This window comes from Daphnia pulicaria, chromosome 7, assembly GCF_021234035.1.
Source record: "Daphnia pulicaria isolate SC F1-1A chromosome 7, SC_F0-13Bv2, whole genome shotgun sequence".
Lineage (NCBI taxonomy): Eukaryota > Metazoa > Arthropoda > Branchiopoda > Diplostraca > Daphniidae > Daphnia > Daphnia pulicaria.
This window is the reverse complement of record NC_060919.1, coordinates 13,384,657-13,396,266: the sequence shown is the minus strand read 5'-3', so window position 1 is coordinate 13,396,266 and position 11,610 is coordinate 13,384,657. Positions and strand designations below refer to the sequence as shown.

The following is an 11,610-nucleotide window of genomic DNA, read 5'->3' as shown; positions in this document are numbered from 1 at the left end:
ATATTTCACACCACAACAAAATATTGTTGTTATTTTTATTTCAATTATTATATTTCCCCATCCGCAATATTTATGTGATTTATATATTTGTCTTAAACAAACATAATGCCGCGCATTCAGCTCAACAGTTCCACAATGCAGCTCAACACCGAGGAATATCTTAACTCGAATCTTATCCTGAATTTCTTTTCAATTTTAGTTATACTACTGAGGAAAATCATCGAATTATACTACGATTCCAATTATTTCCTAATAACTTCAGTCAATGAACTTACCTTTGTTGTGTTTCGATTATTTTCCTCAGTTTGACGTACAATTCCTCTGGTATTTCGTGTCCATTCGAGGAACGAGATACCAAAACAACAACGAAAAAAGATTGGACGTGAAAATATAATCGGCTGTAATTCGGGTAGTTGTTTCTTGAATTCTTTAGTCGGAGGACCATAGCGATGACAGGTATCGCAGAAGAAGTTATCTTTCCTAACATTACAGACAGATCCTAAATGTGCTGGGTTCATGCAATAAACTCCTTGTTTTTCAGTTAGGACGATAACTTCTTCCAAGACTCCTTCATTGACTTCCTTGAATCCACTTTGTGTGGATGGATAATTGTTCATTATTTCTCAGTCTATTTCCACTTGAAATTAAAAATAAGTGAAAATAAAAATCTCTCTTTGGTTCATTTATCAACATGTCAACATTTAAAATGTCAAGATCTTGTTAATTTCAATTTGTATTATTTGTTTCTCATTCCCTTTTGTTTGTTGACCAAATTTCCCAGCAGTGTCAAAATGAAGTTGCTCTTCGCATTTGTCATCGCTAACATCGTCTTGACCGTCGTCTACGGAGAAGCACTGATCAATTATCTGAGCAGAACTGATCCCGGACAATTACAAGGTATTTTTTACGGTTTGCTATATTAGGCCTTCCCTTTATCCATTTCCTCTTAAAAAATACAGAAAAATATAGAAAGTAAATCGAATCCCATTTTAATTTGTCATCATTTTAGCAGACTAAAAACGGCCAAAATTACAACACAACTAAAGAATCCTTGAGTAACGGTTTGGTACCACTGATGCGATCATCACAAAACACAACAGCAAGAAAAACGTGAGTTATAAGCTCGGATACAACAATTTCTCCGTCATGGTATAAACCTATCGATTCTCTGCATTCAAATAATTCATGATGCCTTGATGCATTCCAGAGAGATGAAAGCCACTACGAAAATCTACGAACGAAGGCCAAAGATGCACACAAAATGAGTGGTAACCACAATAATCATTAACAAATAAGTCAATAAAAAATAACTCAGAATTTCAACATTCAATTTCGAAATATTATGATATGGCAACCGAGATGGACGACCGAAACTTCCAAATAGCTTGGAATAATGTTTCACAGGGCAAAATTGGGCTAGAGCATTTTCAAGAATTGCTAGATCCCATAATGAAGGTTTTAAAAAAAAAGTTTGATACATTTTTAAAATTTTGATGGTTTTTTAGGCAATATTACAGGTAGAATTTAAAAAAATTGGAATTGCATTGCAACCAAGAACCAAAAATAGAAAGGATTGAAGTTGAAAGAAATTATGATGATCGGTGTTATCGTCAAGATCAGATTTTTCTTCCACCTGGTAGCAGCACACTTCAACCTGAGAAACCAACTAAAACATCCTCCACCCCTAACACGCCGATTACCAATGCAGCGAGAAAAACTCCATTGGTTCAACCAAGCATTACAACATGTTTTTAGTTGTAGGATCATGACAAGAAAATCAATATGACAGCATCAGTGGTCTCGTCAACAATTTTATCCAATTTGGACCAGTCTCATGACTGATCGTACCAGATTTTCCCGAGTTTACTTTCCTATGTCTAAATCACCATCCCCGATACAAAATAATTATCTGTTGTCAAGACTATGCGACGCTATGAAGTTGAAAAAAAGGTGAATACAAAACTTTGTAAGAAACCAACAGAAACAGATCGTGTGTGGTTCATAAATAGAGAAGAATAAGAGAGACTAGAGATCAACTAGGCTTAGCAAGCCATAAAGTTGGCTGTAGAGAGCAAACCAATGACGCGTACCCCACGCCATGGTAACCTCGCGGCGGCCATATTATGTGAAAATTCACTTTGGGCTATGTGGAGTTCTTGTGGGTTTTGGGAGGGTCCCTTAGATTTTAGTCTGTAATTTTACTCTAGTTTATAATGGTAAAATATGTTGCAACAGTGAAATAGGGATTGAACAGGAAATTTTTTTATGTATTTATTTTTATTATTCCCATTTATTTATTAAAAATTATTTAAACGCGTTGTTTACGTTTTTTTAGGGAAGAACGGGGAGAAGAGGGAGAATAGGACAAATGGGGGAGAAGAGGAAACGTGGGTCCCCTTTGTTCGTACGCCCTCCTCCCTCAAGGCGGAGCCGTTAAATTCACATTTGGAATCGGCATGGTGAAGCAGTGAAAATCCCATTCGGGATCAGCACGACGAAACCGTGAAAGTCACATTCGGGATCAGCACGGCGAAGCCGTGAAAATAAAATCCGGGATTTTTCGGTCGAACGTCAGCATTCAACATCACTACATCCATACCCCACGATGTTGGTACTGATCCTGCAGCCAATGCTGCCGACCAACGAGCAACCGGTGTTGCCATGGAAGAAGGTCTCCCAGCAAATGGAATAAGTTGAATATCTAATGCAATCTTCCACATCCACATCATCCACTCATCACTATAATGGACCCGGGAATGGACTTCAATGAAAATGACGAGATGAGGTTGCTGCAGGACGGTGCGGCCAACGCGGCTGCGATTTTGATGCTGCTAATCCTTATCATGGAACTTGAAGCAAACGGTGAGATGAGAGTGCTGCAGGTCGGTGAAGCAGCAGAAGGTGCTGCCAACCCAGCAGCCGATGCGGCCAACCCAGCAGCCGGTGTGGCCAACGAAGCAGGTCTCCCAGAAAATCCAATCCCAGGAGTAAGTTAAATATCTAAACTACCGGTGGTACCATCAAAGGTCTTCCAGGAGTATCTGAATATATCTAATTAATAATTTATTTTTACTTTAATAGTTCCGGTTCAATACCCATGCGAACTTTCTGGCTGGTTGTGTCTTCTTGAGTGGAAGTGGAGTAGAGTTGATGTAACTCTCGTAGCTGTAGAAAATTCTTTACCTGCCGCTTCATCCGCATGTCTCTACAATCTTCTTCTTCGCTCTTTGATCTTCTTCTTGTCGCTACAATGATCGTTGCTCAATCTCTTGATACTGTTAAGTGAATTGTTTCCATCTTCGTTTGGTAATGACAATCCATCGTTTCCATTCACGTTCTCTGAAATGTTCACGTAGAAAGAATTAGAAAAAAGAAAATATTTCAAATAAGAAATGCATCGGAACCTCGAGACGAGCGTTGTCGTGGAACTGAATTAGTCTCCGGAGTAGGAGTAATTTTGAAATGCCTAGAAGTAGAGAAGTAAAAGAACTAAAATAAATAACAGAGATAAGTTAAAATGTGTAGAACTTCACCTCTCTTTTGAAAATACGCAATTGACAAATTCATACGTCTTCAATTGGTTCTGTCGAAGTTTTATGATGACTAAGAGTGAGCACTCTGTGGGGAAGGAACTAAAGAGAGCAAGATAATGGAAACATCAATGTTCGTAAAAATATCCGATGAACCTGCGGTTTAATATTAAAGGAATGCACTACATAATCTACTACACAAGTACACATGCCGATATCAGTCAAGAGTCTATCTATTTGCGTGTTGACATTTCTTCTCCCTACCCATCTTATCGTAGAACGGTCAACCACGCCCATTATTGCCCTAATCTAAGCATCCACTTTCGCACCTTACAATCACTCGGTTTTTTCAGAAAAAAGTAATTTATATTACCTTTAAAGAGTAGGGTGAAACAAATGCGCGCCTGTTTCAAACTTTTCACAGCATTTTGTTTCCGTGGCAACATTTAACTTTCGCTAAATCTTGGTTTGGCTTGGCTATATACCTTGGAACATTGGAATCCATTTACACCTTTTTGTTTAGATGCGACAACCCTTGTAGATCAACTTGGAAGGTCAGCCACAAAGTAACCATTTGCTCAAGTATTCTTAGGTAACGCAACTCGGCGAAAATATAAGAAATCGTGTTAACTTACCTCTTGAAGTTGAGGACTTGCATGATACTATTTAAATCGCTGTATTAATCATTCCAATGTCAAACACCTGGGTTCAGAAGAACCAAATCCAATTGTTAAATGACAAACACGATTTTTTTAGCTTCTGAAAGTTCAATCCAAGACGCAAGATTAATGATAAAAATAAAGGTAAATCCCATTTTCTTAAGAGTTCGTAGTTCCATATGGTGTACAGTTCTCAGGTTGCCATCAGAACTATAAGCTTGAGGGCGGAAAATTTTCCAAAGCACCCTGAGGTAAAAAAAAAGTAATGAAATTAAAAACAAAAACAATTATTTCATATAAATAAAGAATTGTTACAATCGATTTCCATTTTGGATGTGGAGATCTTCTACAAATCGTGTTTTATTGGTAAAACTGTCCCATACCGGGTTTATAGGAACAGGAGTCTTATCCATGCTGAATATGGTGGCGAAGTCTACATTTGGCAAATTAAATTAACTTAAAATATAATTTGTTTTATGTACAAGTGTCTAATAATTTGGTGACTTACCAATATTGTGGCCTTTTCTAGTAAAGAGACGACTGAGAACGTGAACTGGTCCATCCAGTACAGCCGGTAAGGTCTCTTCAATTTGTGAAAAGATATCTTCAGCAACAACTTGACCGACTTGAGAAGGTAGCCGAATAGACGATGCCTCGAAGGAAGGCATTGCATTGGAGAAATCAGAACTATGATGCAATGCATGTTGAGTTGTTAATTTGGGTGTAGTAGTACTGGATGACACCTCACGCAAAGTCTCACTAGTTTGAGTGTATGCTCTGGATGTTTCGTTACGTTTTAGTCTTTTGCACAGACTTTTAACGGAAAGTTTTCTGCATGCTGCATCTCCAGCACATACGAGCTTGCGTGAATGACATTTCAAGTCAGGCCGGCATTGAATGAAGTAGCGAGGGCAGCTTCCACCAGAACACTTGAATGGAACACCGGAGAGGACAGTTGAACCAGTTGGGCAATGACACGTAAACTTAGAACTGTTCTTGAAAATGCAAATTTCTTCGTTGCAAGGAGATAATGCACAATGGTTAGGCGATTCCGGCTCCAAGACGGAATGAACTGTGATGAGGCGGTTAACTTTCACCTGTTTGTGAAGCTTGTGCTGTGAGGTAAAGTTTCTGTTAATTACGTGGCTATAAAGGACGTCCTGATCGCCAAGACTCCAAGTAAGACTATTTTAAAAAAAGGTGAGTGCTGTTGGATGTCCATTCGTATTTTCAACTTCTCGCCTTTGATTGATGCCGTTATAGTCACTGCTGGAAATGGATTGGAGTATGATATCAGCCCAATAGATACGCGACTTTATGGGATCCACTGCAATGCTAGTCGGACACACAATCTCGTCAATTTCATACAGCCACATTACAGTTCGCCCATCCATAGTTGAACGAAGAATTCGTCCTGTGTCAGGTTTATTACACTCCGACCAAAATAGGAGACCATTTTGATTGTCCAAAGCGATATCTGTGATGACGGCAAGGGCGGTAATGATATTTACTTCACCTTTCAAGAATTTGGAGATTACTCTGATGACGGACAGGTATTGATCGGAACTGGTTCCATTTTTAAAAGCACTGTAATAGATATTCCCCGTGATTGTGTCCAAAGCCAAACCACTAGGCATCACGTCGTTGATCTTGTAGATGAGTGTCTGTCTGCCAATGTTACTCTGACTGACACCTTTTGCAGTTATCCAGAAAAGCGTAGACGTCGTATTATGATAGGCAATGTCCTTGATTGGGGCGTTAGATTGGACTAGAAAACGACTCGAAGCACCAATCACTGTTTGGCAGCACTTCTGCGTGGTGATTGGTCGATGCGATGAGCATGGGACGTCCATGGGCAGCTTTGCAGGTAATTAGATCTTTCTCCAAAATTTCACAGATTTTAATATGATCAACTTTCTCAGACAGTCAAAATGTAACCGAAAATGATAAAATGGTTTATTAGTTATTATATACAAAAACTATACACAATGGGCATAGGGAAGATGATTTGCGTTAACAGAAACCACAAGTTTTTTTTTTGAAAAATGGCAACCTTTTTCCAAGGGTGAAAGACTTAACAAAAGGAAAGTTAACTTTGGTTTGGTTGCAGAAATTTTGCCATTGCTGTTGGTAAATTGCTAAGTGAAAGACTTTCTATCCGTTCCATCAATCAAGATCAGCAAAATCAAATTCTTAATTTGGAACCCAACCCTTCGATGGGATTGCGGGCGTTAAGTGAACGACTTGGAAACCGCCCAATCAACGTTGCCAAATGTCACGTGACAAGGTTTCTTAGCCAATACAGAGGATAGTTTTCTAGCAATAAACGGCGGACCTTTTCTCTCTTTCTTTTTTGACGAGATAGAATTGATGCGAAGTATAGTTTTTGATTAGGCGATATGGCAGTGCTGTAGCCAACAAATCGAATAAAAATTTCTTTTCGTCACACTCGTTTAGCAGCCCAAAATGGCGAACGTCATGGCGTTAGAAGAATCTCCAAACTGCGTATTTTTTGAATATCAATTGACTGGGAGGAAATTTCTTATCCCAATAAATAAGGATGGGCAACACAGAATTCAAACAGGTAAAAATCGTGTGAATCTAATTTGTCTTAATTCTTTCAATTTTTTTTGAAATTTTGTATGCAGAGCCAACATTAATGCAAAATTTTGCGAAACTTTTGAGAAGTAAAATAGAAGCGAGAGATCCTGCATTTTTAAAATATGTGTAATAGAACGGCGTGTGCGTCATTTGGCCTACGGCTATGATGACGCATCACACCTGTACAGCTTCCGGTGCAACCCCTTTTCCTCTTCTGCCGTCGCCGGGTTCTTGACCCTTTCTATATTGCATCTTTACGCATAAATTACGCGTCCTCCACGCATATTTCAAACCCCTTTTACCCCATTTAAATGCTCTTTAAACCCCAATTAAGTGAGTTGACAGAACTGTCAACTCACTCGGGGGTGGGTTTTACATGGGATACTTTTCCTATCGTTTTCTTTATACAATGACGCATCCTTCCTCTTTTCGTATAAAAGGGTGCGATATTCTTCTCTTCTGGGCGCAGATCCTTTCTGTAGTTTGACCGATCGGGTGTTTCCGATTCAGTTCAAGTAATACAACTCTCTTCCAATTGTGTGTGTTAATTGTGTTGTGCAACTCGTCAACTACAACCGAGTAAAGGTACTGTCTCTCATTCTTTATTCTTCCTCTCCTATTTAGTTATATCCTTTTCTATCAATTGTACTTCTGGACTGATATTAATAAACATTATCATTGTTGAGTCACGCCTCATATTTTATACATTCGTTTCCCGTAAGAGACAAGATGCACGCGCCGTGTAGTCTCTTACATATGAGACTGGTAATTTACTAATTTAATTGATTTTTTTTATTTATTTTGAAAATGTATTTTCTAGTAATACAAATTCTAATATTAGCAGGTGCAGGAGGTGGGACCACAGCACTTTCATCGAGCTCCATTTCATCAGCTCCATCAGCATCTTGTGATATCTCTGCTTCTCATTCAGCAATATTGTCGGTTTCAAAACCAGTTGTGGCCAGTCGACTAATACCGATCGCCCAGAACCAAACTGTTGAACACATGAAAGATGGTACATTCAACTATCTTTTTCTGTTTAGACTTTATGCTGAATGATTTTATTTATTGATTTTTTTCGTTATAGGTTTATCACAGTCTACCATGCCACAGTCCATCAACGCTGGCGTTCAACGCTGGACATTCGCAGAAGTTGAAGCTTTATTGGACGTGTATTCACAATTCCAGCCACGATTTAACAAAAAAAACGAGCGTGCGTCAAAATTGTGGCAAGAGGTATAAGCTTTTGAAAGTTTTTCAATCATTTCTATTTTATAATGCCACTATCATTGTTACATAAGTTAAATGCATATATCTACATGTAAGTTAAGCTCATAGTATTTCGTAAAAGTGACACTCAATTAATTTAATTGCAGATTACTGTTGAGTTGATGAAGCGTGGAATTCATACAACTGCAGATCGGTGCAGCGGGAAATTTGCCTCTCTGAAGAAAAAGTTCAATGAAATCAATGACCAAATTCCTGAAGCCAACAGGGGAAAACGCGTCCAGTGGCTTTTTTTCGCGAATGAACCAAGTCTTAGGGCTGGAAGATTCGTCAACTCTTGAACACGTCCATGGAGTTGGAGCTGCAACCTCGAAAAAGAGATCTAGGGATTCAACTCCTTCACCTACGCGCCGTCCGTCATCGGAAAATAGCCAATAAACTCGCTCGAGAAGACAAAAAGGAAAAATCACGAATTCAGAATCAATCTCTCGTCTTATAGATTTAGAAATGGATAGGGCTGCAATGGACAAAGAGTTTCTAGCTGAGATAAAAGCAAGCAACGAAACGAGTTCTGCTAAATCTAACGCTATTATTTCTGCAGCTAAAGCTATTGAAAAGGTTTCAGAGGCTTTCTTGGCCAAATACAGAAGAGTCGTTGAAGATGATAAAGTGGCCAAAGCTGTAAGTTCCATTTAATAATCTATTTAATTTTAAACAATTTATAATTTTTCTAACGATGTTGCTTTAACCTCAAGTTTCAGATTGAAGAAATCGACTAGACTGCCCTGTGAGAAAATGTTTCGTCCTTTCAAGAAAAAAATAAGCAATTCTTCAGTTCAAGTCAGCAACGTTTGTATCTCAGTTTTTGTTGTTATTTTATTTAACAATTAGTTCGACTGTAATTTAAGTTTTCATTTTCAAATGCCTTTGTCCTGTGATCTCATTCAACACAATCCTGTCTTCAAGAAAGAAATACAAACGAAAATTTTAGTTAACATTTGTGTTGAAAATAAAGTTTATTTTAGACACTCTAAAAGATGAACTCCTCAGCGATGCGTCGACGTTTTTCGACACCAGCTTCCGTCTCCCGTTCTTCATCGAACTCATAGTCTGGATCGACTTCATCATCATCGTCAATTTGTGGGGCATCGTCTATCCACCCATCATGACGTAAACTGAAATTATGAAAACAACAACAAACCAAGACCATTCGATGAGCGTACTTCATTTTGAATATGTCTAAAAATTTAAGCCGTCGCCACTTCATCTTGAGTAAACCAAATGCCCTCTCCACAACCTGACGGTCACTTTTTACGGCCCGGTTGTATGCTAATTCGTGGTCTTCTAGATCTCTATTATTTCTAAACGGTACAAGAATATGTTCACGTAGAGGATAGGCTGTATCAGCGAGGATATGGTAATCTGTTTGGCCAAGCCTGACACCCAATGCTTGGGAAAGAGGACTGTTTTTCAGAATTCTACTATCTCCCAAACTTCCGGGAAATCCCACTGCTGCATCGATGATTTCTAAATCACGCGTTGATACTATCTGTAGCTTTATCGTCGTTTTACACTTTCTGCTGGTGTATGAAGGCAGCTGATTTAAGGGTTGGCGGATTTCAAATTCCGAAGCATCAAGTGCCCCTATACGATAAAAATATTTATAATCTATAAGAAAATTTTGACTAGACATTTAAGTGATTTAACTAACCGAGAGTATTGACAATTTCAAAATTTCTTGATAGTTCTTGGTAGTCTTCTAACCTTGTCCATCTTATGAATCGGTTTGCCATATAAAGATAACTTTCGTCGTCTTCATCACTACGTAGTGTACAGTTCCTTGATTAATGGCAAATGTCTTGATAAAACAGGATAAGCTTCTCGATTCGCAAGGCACCAGACGACCATCATTAATTTGTCTGTGACAGGAAGGCCGTTATATACATAATCTCCTAGTATGAAGGGGCTCACTGACTCAACAAGTACCTAAAAACACAATTTTTTCTATATAATTCGCAACAATAGCTTTATTCTTTGTCAAAATAGCTTTGTTAAATCAGTAAGAGAATTCTGGATTTGTAACGATTTGTTTTCTTACCCGAAAAGTAGGTTTAGTAAAGCGAAAGTCTCGTTTGAATTGTCGTTCGGGATAAGTTTCAAACCAAGTTCCGACATATGCCGAGTAATATACCGACCTATTTTCTTCGACTCGCATCAAAACTACACGATGGCGTTCTAAAATCCGTCTGAGAATATATCTTCGTCTTCTTCTCACTATTTGTTCTATAAAGTTATTGTCGTCTTGATCAGCCAGTTGAATAAACGCAAGAAATTGATTTAATAAAATTCCAATTTCTTCTATCATTTCCATTTTCTTCACTCGATTCTGATACTTCACAAAAAAAACTTTGTTGTACACTTAGGGAAGGAGATTCTTTTTACTAATTCGTGGTAAAAAATAACAGCGTGCAAATTACTTAAATTCCCTGTTGTTTTAATACTTTGTTTTTCCACTACCCTTAGATTTTCTTAAATCTGGCAATGCCGAAAAACGACCAAAAAGTCGTTCACTTAACGAACCCCAGTTTCCAACATTCTGATGGCTCTCCCATCATACAGTGTTGCAAAACATGTATAAATCAATGCGGGAAAAATACATTCTCACTTGGCAACGTCTCCTATGCAGCGTGGGCTCCGCTGTTTAGCCGTGAGGATCAAGCACTCCTCTCGCGGCCACGGAAGTGCTCCTCCAAGGCCATTTTTTGGCTTGACGGATATAGCAGGCAAGAGGTATCAAGAGGAATCAAGCATAAACAAATATTTTGGTTCAGCTATCAACCACAGTGGTGCCAATTAGCGTAAGCTGCGCTACACTTTTGGCTAATCAACTACTTTTAGTTTTAGTTGGACCCTAAAGTCCGTCATTCTCAATGCCCCTCTGCCACTGGTGTACTTCTTCTGTACTTCATGCTCATGACCCGTCACTAAACCCACCAATAGAAAATTCTTTTTAACTCACTAAAGAAAATTATATTTTTTGCCTTTGAAAACAGGGGTGTCAATTGAAAAAAGGTCCGATAAAAATTAAAAGCATATGGTTTGTTGATGACGTAAAAAATCTCCCGTGTTATTTCATTTTCCAAACATTAAAAAAAATTTACAAGTTATTATTAATTGTAAAGAATGAATCAATTGGATTTTTTATATTTTCCATCCAATAAGTCCAAGAGTCGTTCGATTCTTTTTTATAAAAATATCGATCCATCCCCTGCACAAACTAACCTCGAGTTTTTTAAGAGTTATTTCTTTTAAAGTTTTAAGCAGGTTTCAGTGAACATTCAGTTTACAGGCTATGTGCATGGCTATGGTTATGTTTTCTAGCTTCCCCAACTTTTGCAGGGGCGACTGTACGATTACACAGTACCTCGAATTGACGCAGTGTTAAGAATGCTGTATTGTGAATTTTTTTGCCACCTAGTGACCCTTCTTTGACACAAAATGGAACATGAAAACTTACCAATTATTTTTAAAAATGAAAAAACCATTGATCAATGTGGCCAGGATAGTGATCAAAACACATAGTTTCTTAACAC

The 11,610-nt window shown here is 38.2% G+C and overlaps 1 protein-coding gene across 1 annotated transcript; it reads right to left on the bottom strand.

Moving 5' to 3' along the window:
* Nucleotides 1-9,047: 9,047 nt before the first annotated feature.
* Nucleotides 9,048-9,810, bottom strand: LOC124348745 (putative nuclease HARBI1). Its single transcript, XM_046799017.1, has 3 exons — nt 9,729-9,810; nt 9,241-9,661; nt 9,048-9,192 (listed from the first exon to the last, which is right to left on the bottom strand). Exons 1-3 carry the CDS (start codon nt 9,808-9,810, stop codon nt 9,048-9,050), a joined length of 648 nt encoding a protein of 215 aa, XP_046654973.1.
* Between the last annotated feature and the right edge of the window lie 1,800 nt (nt 9,811-11,610).